General features: G+C 38.8%; 1 protein-coding gene across 1 annotated transcript; it reads right to left on the reverse strand.

The window, feature by feature from the left end:
- Positions 1 to 838: 838 nt before the first annotated feature.
- On the reverse strand, positions 839 to 19,605 carry LOC132552542 (peroxidasin homolog). The gene is made up of 9 exons (XM_060216721.1): positions 19,482 to 19,605; positions 12,313 to 12,606; positions 9,151 to 9,269; positions 8,561 to 8,711; positions 8,030 to 8,299; positions 7,699 to 7,774; positions 3,334 to 3,400; positions 1,308 to 1,429; positions 839 to 923 (listed from the first exon to the last, which is right to left on the reverse strand). The coding sequence occupies exons 1-9, from the start codon at positions 19,582 to 19,584 to the stop codon at positions 839 to 841; spliced, it is 1,287 nt and encodes a 428-aa protein (XP_060072704.1). The 5' UTR covers positions 19,585 to 19,605.
- Between the last annotated feature and the right edge of the window lie 922 nt (positions 19,606 to 20,527).

Raw genomic sequence — 20,527 nt, forward strand, 5'->3', positions numbered from 1 at the left:
TTACCTGTGTATTGTATCTATAAATAAACTTGTAAACATGGTACCTAGTGTATATTGTATCTATAAATAAACAAGTATACGTGGTACCTAGTGTATATTGTATCTATAAATAAACTTGTAAACATGGTACCTAGTGTATATTGTATCTATAAATAAACAAGTATACGTGGTACCTAGTGTATATTGTATCTATAAATAAATTTGTAAACATATTACCTACTGTTTATTGTGTCTATATTTAAACTTTTTAAAAAGCTACCTTTCCAAACTAAACTTTTTTTCTTAATTTTCTTGCCGTGTTGCTTATTTTGAAAATCGTATGGAGTTTTTATAAGGTCACTTAAATTTTCCTCTCAAATCATTTTAGACATAGATATACCAGGTTTAGAGAGCTGTTTGTATTTGTATTATGAAGTAGACACAAACTCTGTGTGACAAGTTTACGTCATCAGATTGTGGTCACAGCTTGCTTTTTCAAAACAATAATACATGTTATATACAAGCACCAATGATTCAGCTGCTGAGTATGAGAGGACTTCACGTCCAGCTTATCACAAGTCAGTGCTAATAAAAAAGATACCAGATGCGTTTCAAAGAGACGACGACTAACGAGAAGAAGCCTTTGATAATGTTTTAATTCAAATTTTTTTGGACCGTAAAGCAAAAAAGTTTTAAAAAACCATGATAAATAGATCAAACAAGTTTTTAGATAATTTTATTAAAGCGTCACATTGTGACTCGGAGCAATGGAGACAGAAATGTGTACGATGAAGAGTTGGTGAGTTTAGATTGCGTTCCGTCCTCGGGATATGGACATATTGACGGTTTGGGCTTGGCCTCATCCTAATACAGGTGCGTTGGCTGGCCGGGCGGGGCCGGTTGGCCCCTCCCAGATTTGTGCTGTTTCTGCTAGAGGACCGGAACTGAAATGATGGTTCAGCACTTACTATATATACAGAATACACGAGTACAGTTTCTCATTGTGAATTAATCTAATGTTAAATCGATATTTACTTGGGTTAATCACGATGTATATTTAAGGAAACTTATAGTGTGGCGATTTTATAAGATTTCACTAAACGAGATATTTATGGGTTTTCTTTAAAATTTTTTTTAAAAATTGTGACATGGTTCCTAAATGAACTATCTAAAGGAAACGAATTTTAAATTTGATATCATGATCGTTTTTACAAGTAAATATTGTCATATCGATAACATACTGAGGTTTTCATTTTCAATGCTGTACTTTTCAATTGTTGAAACATGCTAATATTCTGCTAATGAATTGAATACACTACATTACTTACTATTGGCTAAGGATTCCATTGCTTAATTTACCCTCGAATGTGTTGCCACCTTGTTTTATTTGCCAAATGACGTCATTTCCTGTTGTTCCCGAATGCCTTGCTGATAAGCACACTACGGATTGCTGAAAAAAAAAAAAAAAAACGCCCAACAAGAGGACTCTGTTTATCGACCCTTTAAGTCATTAGGGCGCCCTCTATATACCTATGTTGACTGTGCCCAATTCGCTTTACGTATGCAGGCCCTTCATCCGCTCTATTTAGTTATATATAATTGTTAGAAGGTTGTTGTTAGGAGGATATAACTCCATTTCAGATGAGTTAATCGGTTACCTGTATATTGACCTCTGATAACCTGTGAATTAACCTGTATATTGACCTATGGTAACCTGTGAATTAACCTGTATATTGACCTCTGATAACCTGTGAATTAACCTGTATATTGACCTCTGATAACCTGTGAATTAACCTGTATATTGACCTCTGATAACCTGTGAATTTACCTGTATATTGACCTATGGTAACCTGTGAATTTACCTGTATATTGACCTCTGATAACCTTTGAATTTACCTGTATATTGACCTCTGATAACCTGTGAATTAACCTGTATATTTACCTCTGATAACCTGTGAATTTACCTGTATATTGACCTCTGATAACCTGTGAATTTACCTGTATATTGACCTCTGATAACCTGTGAATTTACCTGTATATTGACCTCTGATAACCTGTGAATTAACCTGTATATTGACCTCTGATAACCTGTGAATTTACCTGTATATTGACCTCTGATTACCTGTGAATTTACCTGTATATTGACCTCTGATTACCTGTGAATTTACCTGTATATTGACCTCTGATAACCTTTGAATTTACCTGTATATTGACCTCTGATAACCTGTGAATTAACCTGTATATTTACCTCTGATAACCTGTGAATTTACCTGTATATTGACCTCTGATAACCTGTGAATTTACCTGTATATTGACCTCTGATAACCTGTGAATTTACCTGTATATTGACCTCTGATTACCTGTGAATTTACCTGTATATTGACCTCTGATAACCTGAGAATTTATCTGTATATTGACCTATGGTAACCTGTGAATTTACCTGTATATTGACCTCTGGTAACCTGTGAATTTACCTGTATATTCACCTTTCACTACCTGTGTATTAACTTCGGTTATATGTTTATTTACTTATGGTTACATGTGAATTTACCTGTTTATATACGTTTGGTTACTTGTCTATTTATCTTAGGTCACCTGTGTATTCACCTTTCGTTACCTGTGTATTTACCTGTGAATTCACATTGGGTTACTTGCGTATTTACTTTTGGTTACCTGTGTATTTACCTGTGTATTCACCTTTCACTATCTGTGTATTTATCTTAGGTTACATGCATATTTCTCTTTGGTTACATTTGCATCTACCGGTATATAAACATTTTGATAACAATATTTTACATGTGTATTCACATTTGATTACCTGTGTATTCACCTTTGGTTACCTGTTTATTTACCTTTTGTTTTACCAATACTTTACTATTGTATTTACCTTACGTTACCTGTGTATTTAACGGTGTATTGTTTCCTGTGTTTTACCTGTATATTCACTTTTTGGTTACCTTTATATTTACCTTTTTTATTACCTGTGTTTTACCTGTGTAATCACATTTGATTACCTGTATAATTACCTTTCGTTACCTGTGTATGTACCTGTGTATTCACCTTTTATTACCTGTGTATTTACCTGTGTATTCACCTTTTGGTTCCTGTGTTTTACCTGTGTAACCATATTTGATTACCGGTATATTTACTTTTCGTTACCTGTGTATTTACTTGTGTATTCACCTTTGGTTACCTGTGCCATAGTCTTTACGAAAACCATTAACAAACTACCTGGTTAAAGTTACCTACAGTCTGCATTTCATGAAAACTGTTATATTTCCAAAACATTTCGCCGTTAGATAAACTTCACGTCCAGTATATTATTCTAATACCAAATTTATTCAGAATACTTACAAGTGTATATTGTTTGTAACCATATACAGCGCCACCTTGCGTGCCACAATTTCCTGGACAGTATCCGCTGTGGTATGAAAAATGCGTATCAGATTGGTAAAATAATTGCCTATGTTTAATTATATATTATGGCGTCATTGAACATAGACATATTTTACATATAATGTATATATTCTTTAAGTCAATGGTTTATGATTATAGTACAGCAGTTATCTTGAATTTGACTTCAGGTAAACTAACCATTAGACCCTCACCATGTTCGGTTTTTACCATATAAGAGTAAAACATAAACTCTCCACGATTTTGTTGATTAAGGTGTCATTTTTACCCATACACTCCCCCGTGTTTGTTGATTACCCTGTCAGATTTACCCATACACTCCCCCGTGTTTGTAGATTACCCTGTCAGATTTACCCATACACTCCCCCGTGTTTGTAGATTACCCTGTCAGATTTACCCATATACTCCCCCGTGTTTGTAGATTACCCTGTCAGATTTACCCATACACTCCCCCGTGTTTGTAGATTACCCTGTCAGATTTACCCATACACTCCCCCGTGTTTGTAGATTACCCTGTCAGATTTACCCATACCACACACTCCCCCGTGTTTGTAGATTACCCTGTCAGATTTACCCATACACTCCCCCGTGTTTGTAGATTACCCTGTCAGATTTACCCATACACTCCCCCGTGTTTGTAGATTACCCTGTCAGATTTACCCATACACTCCCCCGTGTTTGTAGATTACCCTGTCAGATTTACCCACACACTCCCCCGTGTTTGTAGATTACCCTGTCAGATTTACCCACACACTCCCCCGTGTTTGTAGATTACCCTGTCAGATTTACCCAAACACTCCCCCGTGTTTGTAGATTACCCTGTCAGATTTACCCATACACTCCCCCGTGTTTGTTGATTACCCTGTCAGACTTACCCAAACACTCCCCCGTGTTTGTAGATTACCCTGTCAGATTTACCCATACACTCCCCGTGTTTGTTGATTACCCTGTCAGATTTACCCATACACCCTACCGTGTTTGTTGATTACCCTGTCAGATTTACCCACACACTCCCCCGTGTTTGTTGATTATCCTGTCAGATTTACCCACACACCCTCCCGTGTTTGTAGATTCCCCTGTCAGATTTACCCACACACTCCCCCGTGTTTGTTGATTACCCTGTCAGATTTACCCATACACTCCCCCGTGTTTGTAGATAACCCTGTCAGATTTACCCAAACACTCCCCCGTGTTTGTAGATTACCCTGTCAGATTTACCCACACACCCTCCCGTGTTTGTTGATTACCCTGTCAGATTTACCCAAACACTCCCCCGTGTTTGTAGATTACCCTGTCAGATTTACCCATACACTCCCCGTGTTTGTTGATTACCCTGTCAGATTTACCCATACACTCCCCCGTGTTTGTAGATTACCCTGTCAGATTTACCCACACACCCTCCCGTGTTTGTTGATTCCCCTGTCAGATTTACCAGCACACCTCCTGTTTGTTGATTACCCTGTCAGACTTACCCACACACTCCCCCGTGTTTGTAGATTACCCTGTCAGATTTACCCACACACTCCCCCGTGTTTGTAGATTACCCTGTCAGATTTACCCACACACTCCCCCGTGTTTGTTGATTATCCTGTCAGATTTACCCACACACCCTCCCGTGTTTGTAGATTCCCCTGTCAGATTTACCACACACACAGATTTACCCACACACTCCCCCGTGTTTGTTGATTACCCTGTCAGATTATTTACCCACACTCCCCCGTGTTTGTTGATTACCCTGTCAGATTTACCCACACACTCCCCCGTGTTTGTAGATTACCCTGTCAGATTTACCCACACACCCCCGTGTTTTTGTTGATTTACCCACACACCCCCCGTGTTTGTTGATTACCCTGTCAGATTTACCCACACACCCCCGTGTTTGTTGATTACCCTGTCAGATTTTATTACCCTGTCAGACTTACCCACACACTCCCCCGTGTTTGTAGATTACCCTGTCAGATTTACCCACACACTCCCCCGTGTTTGCTGATTACCCTGTCAGACTTACCCACACACACCCCCGTGTTTGTAGATTACCCTGTCAGATTTACCCACACACTCCCCCGTGTTTGTTGATTACCCTGTAAGATTTACCCATACACTCCCCCGTGTTTGTAGCTTACCCTGTCAGATTTACCCACACACCCTACCGTGTTTGTTGATTACCCTGTCAGATTTACCAACACACCTCCTGTTTGTTGATTACCCTGTCAGACTTACCCACACACTCCCCCGTGTTTGTAGATTACCCTGTCAGATTTACCCACACACTCCCCCGTGTTTGTTGATTACCCTGTCAGACTTACCCACACACACGTGTTTGTTGATTACCCTGTCGTGTTTTGATTACCCTGTCAGATTTACCCACACCCTCCCCCGTGTTTGTAGATTACCCTGTCAGATTTACCCACACACCCCGTGTTTGTTGATTACCCTGTCAGACTTACCCACACACTCCCCCGTGTTTGTTGATTACCCTGTCAGATTTACCACACACTGTAGATTACCCTGTCAGATTTACCCACACCTCCCCCGTGTTTGTTAGATTACCCTGTCAGATTTACCCACACACACCCCGTTGTAGTAGATTACGCTGTCGGATTTACCCACACACTCCCCCGTGTTTGTAGATTCCCCTGTCAGATTTACCCACACACTCCCCCGTGTTTGTTGATTACCCTGTAAGATTTACCCATACACTCCCCCGTGTTTGTTGATTACCCTGTCAGACTTACCCAAACACTCCCCCGTGTTTGTTGATTACCCTGTCAGACTTACCCAAACACTCCCCCGTGTTTGTAGATTACCCTGTCAGATTTCCCCCGTGTTTGTAGATTACCCTGTCAGATTTACCCATACACTCCCCCGTGTTTGTTGATTACCCTGTCAGATTTACCCACACACCCGTGTTTGTTGATTCCCTGTGTTTACCAACACAGATTACCCTGTTACCCACACACTCCCCCGTGTTTGTAGATTACCCTGTCAGATTTACCCACACACTCCCCCGTGTTTTCAGATTTACCCACACACTCCCCCGTGTTTGTAGATTCCCCTGTCAGATTTACCCATACACTCCCCCGTGTTTGTTGATTATCCTGTCAGATTTACCCACACACCCTCCCGTGTTTGTAGATTCCCCTGTCAGATTTACCCACACACTCCCCCGTGTTTGTAGATTACCCTGTCAGATTTACCCACACACTCCCCCGTGTTTGTAGATTCCCCTGTCAGATTTACCCACACACTCCCCCGTGTTTGTTACACACTCCCCCGTGTTTGTAGATTACCCTGTCAGATTTACCCACACACTCTCCCCTGTCAGATTTACCCACACACTCCCCCGTGTTTGTAGATTACCCTGTCAGATTTACCCACACACTCCCCCGTGTTTGTTGATTACCCTGTAAAATTTACCCACACACTCCCCCGTGTTTGTTGATTACCCTGTAAGATTTACCCACACACCGCCGTGTTTGTTGATTACACTGTCAGATTTACCAACACACCCCCTGTTTGTTGATTACCCCGTCAGACTTACCCACACACTCACCTGTGTTATTTTATTACCCTGTCAAACTTACCCACACACTGCCCCGTGTTTGTGGATTACCCTGTCAAACTTACCCACACACTCCCCCGTGTTTGTTGATTATCCTGTCAGATTTACCCACACACTCCCCCGTGTTTGTTGTTTACCCTGTCAGATTTACCCGACATCCCCTCCCCCGTGTTTGTTGATTACCCTGTCAGACTTACCCACACACTCACCCGTGTTTTTTGTGATTACCCTGTCAGACTTACCCACACACTCCCCCGTGTTTGTTAATTAGCCTGTCAGACTGACCCACACACACCTCTGTTTGTTGATTACCCTGTCAGATTTACCCACACACTAAACCGTGTTTGTAGATAACCCTGTCAGATTTACCTACACCTCCCGTGTTTGTTGATTACCCTGTCAGACTTACCCACACACTCACCCCTGTTTGTTAATTAGCCTGTCAGACTGACCCACACACCCCCTGTTTGTAGATAACTCTGTCAGATTTACCCACACACTCCCCCGTGTTTGTAGATAACCCTGTCAGATTTACCCACACACTCTCCCGTGTTTGTAGATTACCCTGTCAGATTTACCTACACCTCCCGTGTTTGTTGATTACCCTGTCATTTTTACCCACACACTCTCCCGTGTTTGTTGATTATCCTGTCAGACTTACCCACATCCCCTCCCCCGTGTTTGTAGATTTCCCTGTCAAATTACCCCTCCCCCGTGTTTGTTGATTACCCTGTCAGACTTACCCACACGCTCTCCCTATATTTGTTGAACAGTCAGCAAATGTTGTAGTACAGCTAAGTGCTCCGAGGTCGTGATACACTGAAAAAATACAAAGACGTTCAGATGGGACTTTTTCATTAACGTCTACCATGCAATATTTCCAAGATATCACAATATTATCTTAATTGGAATATATAAAATCAACATAAAAAAGAACGAGAGTGATATCGACAGATTACATAGCATTGCTGCGTTGTGATATAATTTGTGTTTTATCTTGATCCCGCCTTCACTATATGACCAAAAATAGTAACTCCTGGTAACCATTACCCACGTGATCTAATTTGAACTTGCCTATGGTCTGCGCCGTGGCTGTCTCTTTGCCGTTGTTTCCGGTACAGATATACACTCCGGAATCACTGTCCGGATCGACGTTGGTTATAATTAGACCACCGTTGCCTAGTAACAGGAATTTCCCGCCGCTAGACGTCACAGGTACACCATTTTCGTTGGTCCAAGTCAGTGTCGGATTTGGATCTCCTGTTCCGGAACAGGTGATTTGTGTGAAAGTATCTCCCGCGTGTACAGGAAGTTCATTTGGAGTGACGCTAACCGTTACCGGAGCTACGAACAGACGAGACTTCAGCTGAGAGGGCGTGAGATGGCGATATCATGATCAGTGATACCAGGGATAAATCTAGTTTCAAAATTTTACGAATTATTTTTGTCAGATACAGAAAATAAAACAAAAACTTCTCTACTACGACTTTTTAGAGTACAGAATCTGTTCAGTTGATTACATACCATAAAGTAATGTTCACGCAGTGGTGTACGTTTGAATGTCATTATGATTCTATGTTGGTGACCTTTGACACATATACTTACATATAACGTTGACCTGTCCAGTTGCGGTCGTGGTCCCGAGACCGTTTGTAGCTGAGCAAGTGTAGGTGCCCTGATTGAAGTCATTGATGTTCTGAATGGTGATAGAGCCGTCTGGGTTTACAAGTACGTCTTTAGGAGGGGCTGTCCCCGTCTGCAAAAAATAAAAAAAAAACATCATTATGATGCTGAACTCTCACTCTGAAAAAACAAACAATAGAAATGGACATGCCCAATCCGTGTTGAAGCACGGGGTCAAGGACGTCACTGACAGCAACAAAAATCCTCAACGAAGACAAATTTCTGTTTGCCGGGAAACATTGATACCGTCGCTTTTGTAACAGAGCACCACGCTGAGGGGTAGTTTTCGTCTGCATTTAGCGCTACAGGGAACCGAGTGTGATATTGTCTATAAAGCATGCCTACAAAGTACATTGTACATACAACGGCGTCTTTGTCTGCGAGACTGAAACAACGACCAGCGGACACATCAATAAGTATGTAAGTAGATTCAGTTAATGATATATACTAACAAATGACAATTCGAAATTTTAAACCTATCAATGGCACGCTTCCTCGAAGTATTAACTTACATGCGGGTAGGTCCATACTACACTAGCTGGCGGCGTGGCTACGACGTCACATCGGAGAACGATAGTTTGACCAGCCTGCACAGTTTGGGTAAGTGGGCCTGTAAGTATTCCCGGCTTTGCTGAGGAAACACAAGGAAAATTGTTCAACGTATCAAGTAATATATTGATGAAACCTTAAAATTCCTGATTTCGTTGAAATCACTTTCAGACTGAACTTACTTTATATGCAGATAATACTTTTGATTTAAATTCAACTTTGACATGGACGGTAAATATACATATATAATACGGTCATTATACATACATAGGACGGTCAATATACCTATATAAGACGGTCAATATAGCTACATAGGACGGTCAATATATCTACACAGGATGGTCAATATAGCTACATAGGACGGTCAATATACCTACATAGGACGGTCAATACACCTACATAGGACGGTCAATATAGCTACATTGTGCGGTCAATATACCTACATAGGACGGTCAATATAGCTACATTGTGCGGTCAATATACCTACATAGGACGGTCAATATACCTACATAGGACGGTCAATATAGCTATATAGGACGGTCAATATACCTACATAGGAGGGTCAATACACCTACATAAGACGGTCAATATACCTACATAGGACGGTCAATATACCTACATAGGACGGTCAATATACCTACATAAGACGGTTAATATACCTACATAGGACGGTCAATACACCTACATAGGACGGTTAATATACCTACATAGGACGGTCAATATACCTTCATAGGACTGTTAATATACCTACATAGGACGGTCAATATACCCACATAGGACGGTCAATATAGCTACATAGGACGATCAATATAGCTACATATGACGGTCAATATACCTACATAAGACGGTCAATATAGCTACATTGTGTGGTCAATATACCTACATAGGATGGTCAATATACCTACATAGGACGGTCAATATACCTTTATGTGACGGTCAATATACCTACATAGGACGGTCAATATAGCTACATTGTGCGGTCAATATACCTACATAGGACGGTCAATATAGTTACATTTAGCTATCAATATACCTACACTGGACGGTCAATATACCTTCATGTGACGGTCAATATACCTACATAGGACGGTCAATATACGACGGTCAATATACCTACATAGGACGGTCAATATACCTACATAGGACTGTCAATATACCTACATAGGACGGTCAATACACCTACATACGACGGTCAATATACCTACATAGGACAGTCAATATACTTACATAGGACGGTCAATATACCCACATAGGACGGTCAATACACCCACATAGGACGGTCAATACACCCACTTAGGACGGTCAATATACCTACATAGGACGGTCAATATAGCCACATTGTGCGGTCAATATACCTACATAGGATGGTCAATATAGCTACATAGGACGGTCAATATACCTACATAGGACGGTCAATATACCTACATAGGACGGTCAATACACCTACATAGGACGGTCAATATAGCTACATTGTGCGGTCAATATACCTACATAGGACGGTCAATATAGCTACATTGTGCGGTCAATATACCTACATAGGACGGTCAATATACCTACATAGGACGGTCAATATAGCTATATAGGACGGTCAATATACCTACATAGGAGGGTCAATACACCTACATAAGACGGTCAATATACCTACATAGGACGGTCAATATACCTACATAGGACGGTCAATATACCTACATAAGACGGTTAATATACCTACATAGGACGGTCAATACACCTACATAGGACGGTTAATATACCTACATAGGACGCTCAATATACCTTCATAGGACTGTTAATATACCTACATAGGACGGTCAATATACCCACATAGGACGGTCAATATAGCTACATAGGACGATCAATATAGCTACATATGACGGTCAATATACCTACATAAGACGGTCAATATAGCTACATTGTGTGGTCAATATACCTACATAGGATAGTCAATATACCTACATAGGACGGTCAATATACCTTTATGTGACGGTCAATATACCTACATAGGACGGTCAATATAGCTACATTGTGCGGTCAATATACCTACATAGGACGGTCAATATAGTTACATTGTGCTATCAATATACCTACACTGGACGGTCAATATACCTTCATGTGACGGTCAATATACCTACATAGGACGGTCAATATACGACGGTCAATATACCTACATAGGACGGTCAATATACCTACATAGGACTGTCAATATACCTACATAAGACGGTCAATACACCTACATACGACGGTCAATATACCTACATAGGACAGTCAATATACTTACATAGGACGGTCAATATACCCACATAGGACGGTCAATACACCCACATAGGACGGTCAATACACCCACTTAGGACGGTCAATATACCTACATAGGACGGTCAATATAGCTACATTGTGTGGTCAATATACCTACATAGGATAGTCAATATACCTACATAGGACGGTCAATATACCTTTATGTGACGGTCAATATACCTACATAGGACGGTCAATATAGCTACATTGTGCGGTCAATATACCTACATAGGACGGTCAATATAGTTACATTGTGCTATCAATATACCTACACTGGACGGTCAATATACCTTCATGTGACGGTCAATATACCTACATAGGACGGTCAATATACGACGGTCAATATACCTACATAGGACGGTCAATATACCTACATAGGACTGTCAATATACCTACATAGGACGGTCAATACACCTACATACGACGGTCAATATACCTACATAGGACAGTCAATATACTTACATAGGACGGTCAATATACCCACATAGGACGGTCAATACACCCACATAGGACGGTCAATACACCCACTTAGGACGGTCAATATACCTACATAGGACGGTCAATATAGCCACATTGTGCGGTCAATATACCTACATAGGATGGTCAATATACCTACATAGGACTGTCAATTCACCTACATAGGACGGTCAGTATACCTACATAGGACGGTCAATATACCTACATAGGACGGTCAATATACCTATATAGGACGGTCAATACACCTAAATAGGACTGTCAATACACCTACATAGGACGGTCAATATACCTACATAGGACGGTAAATAAACCTACATAAGACGGTCAATATACCTACATAGGACGGTCAATATACCTACATTGGACGGTCAAGTTGGCTGTACTGGTCTGCGTTTCTAGTCCATTAGTGACAGTACACTGGTAAAGCCCGGAGTCCAGCGCTCCAGCCCCCGTCACATGCAGGGTGCTTGTGTTTGTATTTGCTGACAGGGTGGTCCCTGCCGTTACAGGAATTGTTTTTCCACCGGGAAGTATATGACTCCATGTTACATTTGGCGGCGGTGTTCCCGTCCATGAGCAGACGATATCGATGTTTGTAGTTGGCCCGCCAATGACTGATGGCTGAGATGGTGAAACCAAAGCTGTCACTTTGTCTGTGAAATAGAAGTAATTTGTTTTTTTTTACCAATGGTCAGGTGCTTAAACACTGATGTACATGCAATAAATATAGACATTATGTCACTTTTAAAGTAGAACTAGAAAGGAGAACCAAAAAGTAGCAGATATTAAACTTGTGTTCTTCTTTCCTAATAAAATATATAATAACGACACTTAAAACAAGGGTTTATTTACCTTATAAACATACTGTATTTACTTGTAAAAACTCTCTTTAATATAAACCTTGATATGGTGTTTAAAAGCTCTTTTTTCTTTTCGATACAACCAATACAAGACAGTGAAAATATTATCAAACATGGCAGTGTATTTAACCAAGGTGCTGGTACGTCTGAAAGCCATCAAGCACAAGGTAAGCAATTTCGTATATATTCTGTTTGATTGATAATCTGTAGTGTAAAATACGTAGAATATATAAACTATTTTTTTTCTCAAAGACTGATCAAGCTGATGAAAAGCAAGCTGACTTTAGATTATTTACAATTGCTGTATTTTCCCACTAATAAAACATAAGAATATCGACTGTGTTTATACTCCAATAACTTTAGTCCAGAACGTGCTAGACGATGACGTAACAATATTGGCGTAGGAATACATTTACACACGAGTCAAAGGTTGCGGCCCATTCATGTTTACAAACAAACACCACGTGTTGCTAGCATCGACCAAACGAGACTTTTAAATAAACGGTGGTTAACTTTTTTTATAAAATGTTGGTTTTTTAAAAGATCTCAAACACCATACAAATAATTTGATTTAATGAAATGAAATAACATATCAGAATATTTTTGACGTTCGTGCAGAGTTACCTCCCCGCACGGAGCTTTCCTACTTGATTTTATTTTTATGTAAGCATGGCGGGTATTATGCGCACCTCACGGAAAGAAATTGCTTACAGGGGAACTGTGGTGAGTTCTTATGCGTAAGTAATAGTTCTTTTTGTATTATATTAATATTATTTAATTGATGAAATGGTGCTTGAGCTGTAGTTTTTAGAGATCGCGTAGTATCGTTATAGAATTTTATGGAAGCGCACTGCAACCGGTGCAAGGGAAATTTTAACCCATTTAAACATGCCAAGAGAATCATTTAGCAAAAGTAATATTAAATGTTAATTATTAACAGGGATAATATCAATTTTATTTTTATTTATTTATATATATTTGTTTATTTTTTATTTATCGAAAAACACATGAGGAATAAATAGATTCATATATACTATCAGTCTATAACTCCCATCGTCACACACTTACAGAGTATAGTCATGCATCATTTTCACCACTAAACACACAGCATTTTGAGTTGCACACTATATCTTAACTATCATAGACACTATGTAACACAATCACTCTAAACATTTATTTATAACTTGCAGCCATACTAGCACTCCAGCATTGTTACATATACAAACAACATTAGCATCTGACATCAACGTCATCATATACAATCATCATCCTCGTCACACATTAGCATCATTACATACCATCAGCATCATTATGGTCACCTATCAACATTAGCATCATCACACTTCAGCAGCATTACACATCCGCATTATCACATACCAAATCAGCATCGTCACACCTCAACATCATCATATATACCAACATCAGCAGCATCACACAGCAGCATCACACATCCTCATTATCAGCTTCTTCACACACTTTAACTTCCATGCATAAGGATGCTGCAGATTCTTAGACACAGTCAACATCATTATCTTCATCATCAAGCACACATAGACATGCTAATTTCAGTAATTTCTCCATAAACTAGTATGGACTCATAATAAGTGAGCAACTGACAGCTCTCACTATATCACTATAAGATAAATGTTCCTAGATATAATGAAATAGACAAATAAAAAACAAAACATGTGATGATTTTTTTTATAATTCTTTAAACAGCAGACAACTATTAGCTGTTAATAATAAATGTAAATCAATATCAGAAATACTGTCAGTTCTTACCATTGCTTGTGAAGTGATTGATTCTAAGGTGACCGATAAGGCCCATGGGCCTCTTGTTTCTAATCTTAAATTAATTTTTCAATGTATTATTATGCACAATATGCGTACCTCAAGTGATTTTGCTTATTATTTTAGATTTATGATCTTTACATTTATTTACTTCTTTTTTTTGTTTGATATTTATGTATTTTATACATCCGTCAAATGACAGGACATATTATGGTATTCTCGTCTTCCATCCGTCCATCTTCCGTCCGTATGTCCCTCTGTTCGTAAACATTTCAATGTCCCAGCGATTTTGGAATTTATTAAGCCTTAACAGATTTCTTTTAACTTTCATTGCAAGCTTAAGTACAATCAAAGCTAGATTGAGTTTGATTTCCATGATTTTTGATCCACAACTTTTAGAGTTACGGCCCATTAATGTCTGTAACCTTTTCAATGTCGGTGCAATAACTTTGCAAAGTATTACGCAATTACCATTGAAACAAATGCAATATATTATATACAGCATAAATAGTGTAGGTGATAGTCAGACAAAATCACAGGCGTATTTCGTGACCTGAAACAGGCTCTTGTTTTTTTTTTCGTGTGACAAATTAAAATGATTGTTCAATATATAAATATTGTCAGCATTCCATTATACCTTCATAGATCGCTATTAGGATAAACTGACGGGACAGAGTTTGTTTGTTACACTATCAGAATAATGTAAATCACTCATACTGGTGGAGGAATTACAGTGATTCTAGCATTAAGTTGTATGGTTGCCAATTTATTTGCAGATAAGTCAATACCATTATTACTATTGCAGCCATGGTCTTTTGATGGCGTCGTTAACTTCACCTTGTCAGAATATCCTAATGGGGCAATATTTTGTGCATCATGTGAGAAAAAAAGCATATTTACAAAATTAATAACCAGAAGTAGCAAAATCACAGGGACTTTTCGAAATTATTTTTATTATCTTAATTATCTAGACAAGCCATTGTGGCTACATATAAATATGCAAGTGTTTCTGACTTCGTTTTAAATAAAAAAATAGTTGTGGAGTGATGGCTTTTGATAATGGATATATGTATATATAGTATTGATATATGCTTTATTTGACAAGGAATGTCAATTTATTGTTGTTAATAAAGTTACTGTTTCAATTTTGTTGTCATTGGTCCGTTTTTCCTTGGCCCGGAACTATTTCTGAAGGCGTCTATTTGCATCAACACTGCATCGTCATGCCGGTAATTACGGGCTTAAAATAGATTTTCTGTTGACCAATTTCATTTGACAGATGGGATTAAATCCCTAATGCGTCATATCGAGCGTAATAGCTTATTGGATAAATATTTATAGCAACCTATATTGAACTTGGGGGAAACCCGTTCGTCCGCCATGGTGTTTCACGTTGTAATAGCAGCAAGCTGCAAGATGAACTCGAGTAATTTTACGGATGTTTCCTTTGATTACTTTTCATTATAACTACTGGAGCATGCATAAAACATCCTTGTGTCGTTGTCACGAAATGTAATAGATGTAGCAACAACCATTTGTACCTTAACTTTAATAAAAACATGCCAAATGTCGTATCTTTCTAATGGGAAGCCTGTTACGACGGAGATGTGAAGGGGACGTAACTCTTGGCGAACGACTACTATGTTCTGATATGATATCGCTGAACACTTCGCGTATATGCAATTTACCACGTGCTCTTCTGGACCTATTACCTCATAAACAAAGAAAAATAAAGAAAATCCTTAATTATACGGAATACTGTAACGATACACTTGAGTCATAGGTCTTACCAGTAAAACTTTTTAAACCGTATCTGTACAAGAAAGGTAAAGAACTTTTTTTAAAAATATTTTTTCCATTACTCGTATTCTCCCAATAATAAACACTTTTTTTATCTGCTTGTCGTCTCGGTGTCTCCGTTCAAGATTATATGTGAATATCAAAGCGATTTCCAAACATAATCTATCTAAAAAAAGCGATCATGGGGTGCATTTATTTCTTATAAATAATCGATTTAAAAGACATTTATTTCACAAGGACATTTTCCTGTAATAATTTGGAGTTTAGGAGAGCTCATTTCGAACATAAGTATATACAAATGTATTGTTAATATTGACGGGTATCTGGAGATTATGTTTGGGAATTAGGGATCAGTTTGGGAAAATTTTATACTCTACTTTTATAATCTATATACCATTTGACACGATGGTGAATTAAATAACAAAAGTAAAATTTGCAATTACTGTCAACTCCGTTATTTCGTTACTTCATTGTTAGTTACTGTCAACTCTGTTATTTCGTTACTTCATTGTTAGTTACTGTCAACTCCGTTATTTCGTTACTTCATTGTTAGTTACTGTCATCTCCGTTATTTCGTTACTTCATTGTTAGTTACTGTCAACTCCGTTATTTCGTTACTTCATTGTTAGTTACTGTCAACTCCGTTATTTCGTTACTTCATTGTTAGTTACTGTCAACTCTGTTATTTTTTTACTTCATTGTTAGTTACTGTCAACTCTGTTATTTCTTTACTTCATTGTTAGTTACTGTCAACTCCGTTATTTCGTTACTTCATTGTTAGTTACTGTCAACTCCGTTATTTCTTTACTTCATTGTTAGTTACTGTCAACTCCGTTATTTCGTTACTTCATTGTTAGTTACTGTCAACTCCGTTATTTCGTTACTTCATTGTTAGTTACTGTCAACTCCGTTATTTCGTTACTTCATTGTTAGTTACTGTCAACTCTGTTATTTCTTTACTTCATTGTTAGTTACTGTCAACTCTGTTATTTCGTTACTTCATTGTTAGTTACTGTCAACTCCGTTATTTCGTTACTTCATTGTTAGTTACTGTCAACTCCGTTATTTCGTTACTTCATTGTTAGCTACTGTCAACTCCGTTATTTCGTTACTTCATTGTTAGTTACTGTCAACTCCGTTATTTCGTTACTTCATTGTTAGTTACTGTCAACTCCGTTATTTCGTTACTTCATTGTTAGTTACTGTCAACTCTGTTATTTCGTTACTTCATTGTTAGCTACTGTCAACTCCGTTATTTCGTTACTTCATTGTTAGTTACTGTCAACTCCGTTATTTCGTTACTTCATTGTTGGTTACTGTCAACTCCGTTATTTCGTTACTTCATTGTTAGTTACTGTCAACTCTGTTATTTCGTTACTTCATTGTTGGTTACTGTCAACTCCGTTATTTCGTTACTTCATTGTTAGTTACTGTCAACTCTGTTATTTCGTTACTTCATTGTTGGCTTCTGTCAACTCCGTTATTTCGTTACTTCATTGTTAGTTACTGTCAACTCTGTTATTTCGTTACTTCATTGTTAGTTACTGTCAACTCTGTTATTTCGTTACTTCATTGTTAGTTACTGTCAACTCCGTTATTTCGTTACTTCATTGTTAGTTACTGTCAACTCCGTTATTTCTTTACTTCATTGTTAGTTACTGTCAACTCCGTTATTTCGTTACTTCATTGTTAGTTACTGTCAACTCCGTTATTTCTTTACTTCATTGTTAGTTACTGTCAACTCCGTTATTTCGTTACTTCATTGTTAGTTACTGTCAACTCCGTTATTTCGTTACTTCATTGTTAGTTACTGTCAACTCCGTTATTTCGTTACTTCATTGTTAGTTACTGTCAACTCCGTTATTTCGTTACTTCATTGTTAGTTACTGTCAACTCCGTTATTTCTTTACTTCATTGTTAGTTACTGTCAACTCCGTTATTTCTTTACTTCATTGTTAGTTACTGTCAACTCCGTTATTTCTTTACTTCATTGTTAGTTACTGTCAACTCCGTTATTTCGTTACTTCATTGTTAGTTACTGTCAACTCCGTTATTTCGTTACTTCATTGTTAGTTACTGTCAACTCCGTTATTTCGTTACTTCATTGTTAGTTACTGTCAACTCCGTTATTTCGTTACTTCATTGTTAGTTACTGTCAACTCCGTTATTTCTTTACTTCATTGTTAGTTACTGTCAACTCCGTTATTTCTTTACTTCATTGTTAGTTACTGTCAACTCCGTTATTTCGTTACTTCATTGTTAGTTACTGTCAACTCCGTTATTTCGTTACTTCATTGTTAGTTACTGTCAACTCCGTTATTTCGTTACTTCATTGTTAGTTACTGTCAACTCCGTTATTTCGTTACTTCATTGTTGGTTACTGTCAACTCCGTTATTTCGTTACTTCATTGTTAGTTACTGTCAACTCCGTTATTTCGTTACTTCATTGTTAGTTACTGTCAACTCCGTTATTTCGTTACTTCATTGTTAGTTACTGTCAACTCCGTTATTTCGTTACTTCATTGTTAGTTACTGTCAACTCTGTTATTTCGTTACTTCATTGTTGGTTACTGTCAACTCCGTTATTTCGTTACTTCATTGTTAGTTACTGTCAACTCCGTTATTTCGTTACTTCATTGTTGGTTACTGTCAACTCCGTTATTTCGTTACTTCATTGTTAGTTACTGTCAACTCCGTTATTTCTTTACTTCATTGTTAGTTACTGTCAACTCCGTTATTTCGTTACTTCATTGTTGGTTACTGTCAACTCCGTTATTTCGTTACTTCATTGTTGGTTACTGTCAACTCCGTTATTTCGTTACTTCATTGTTAGTTACTGTCAACTCTGTTATTTCGTTACTTCATTGTTAGTTACTGTCAACTCTGTTATTTTTCTTTACATTATTTTGTTGCGTTTCGCAGGTGAAATATTTTGTTATGTTAACAAAGTTTTAAAGCAATTGATAGTGATAGTTTTCATGAATTTCTTTTGCGAATGTATGTTTTTGTCACTATTTCAGTTTGGAAATAGCACACAGAAGATCCCCCTAAAAACCCAGGTTTGTCGGTATACTCACCAGTGACAATGAGCTTGATGTATTTCTCAACCGTACCGAATATGTTATGGGCTCGACATTGAAACGTCATTGAGTCAGAATATTTTACGTTCAAGATCTCCATGCCTTCGTACTCCTGGATGTACCTCCCCAAGGACAATGGGTCGACCGGAGGCTGCCACACAATGTCCGCATGTGGGGATCCGACGGCACGACAGGGCAAGACAATCGATGTACCGTAAGGCGCAGTAATCACTGCAGTCTGTGGACGGACAAACTGAGGGGCAGCTGAAAACATCAAAATAAATTAAGCAGCTTAAATTTTATGTAAATGGAAGACCTAACTTGACGTCATTTCGTGACGTCTTGAATTGTTATTGCGATGACATGGTAATACAATTTGACGACTTGGTTATACAACGGGGCGATGTGGTGGTACAATGGGGCGATGTGGTGGTACAATGCGGCGATGTGGTGGTACGATGTGGTGGTACAATGGTACGATGAGGTGGTACAATGGGGCGATGTGGTGGTACAATGGGGCGATGTGGTGGTACAATGGGGCGATGTGATGATACAGTGGCACGACGTGTCGATACAATGGGCGACGTGGTGATACAATGGGGCGATGTGGTGGTACAATGGGGCGATGTGGTGGTACGATGTGGTGGTACAATGGGGCGATGTGGTGGTACAATGGGGCGAGGTGATGATACAGTGGGACGACGTGTCGATACAATGGGCGACGTGGTGATACAATGGGACGACGTAGTAATACAATGGGACGTGGTGATACAATGGGACGTGGTGGTGATACAATGGGACGTGGTGGTGATACAATGGGACGTGGTGGTGCTACAATGGGACGAGGTGGTGGTACAATGGGACGTGGTGGTGATACAATGGGACGTGGTGGTGCTACAATGGGACGAGGTGGTGGTACAATGGGACGTGGTGGTGATACAATGGGACGTGGTGATGGTACAATGGGACGTGGTTGTGGTACAATGGGACGTGGTGGTGGTACGATAGGACGTAGTAATACGATGGGACGTGGTGGTGGTACA

The sequence above is a fragment of the Ylistrum balloti genome, unplaced genomic scaffold (assembly GCF_031769215.1).
Source record: "Ylistrum balloti isolate Yb309-2 unplaced genomic scaffold, AGI_CSIRO_Ybal_v1 Utg370254, whole genome shotgun sequence".
NCBI classification, from domain to species: domain Eukaryota; kingdom Metazoa; phylum Mollusca; class Bivalvia; order Pectinida; family Pectinidae; genus Ylistrum; species Ylistrum balloti.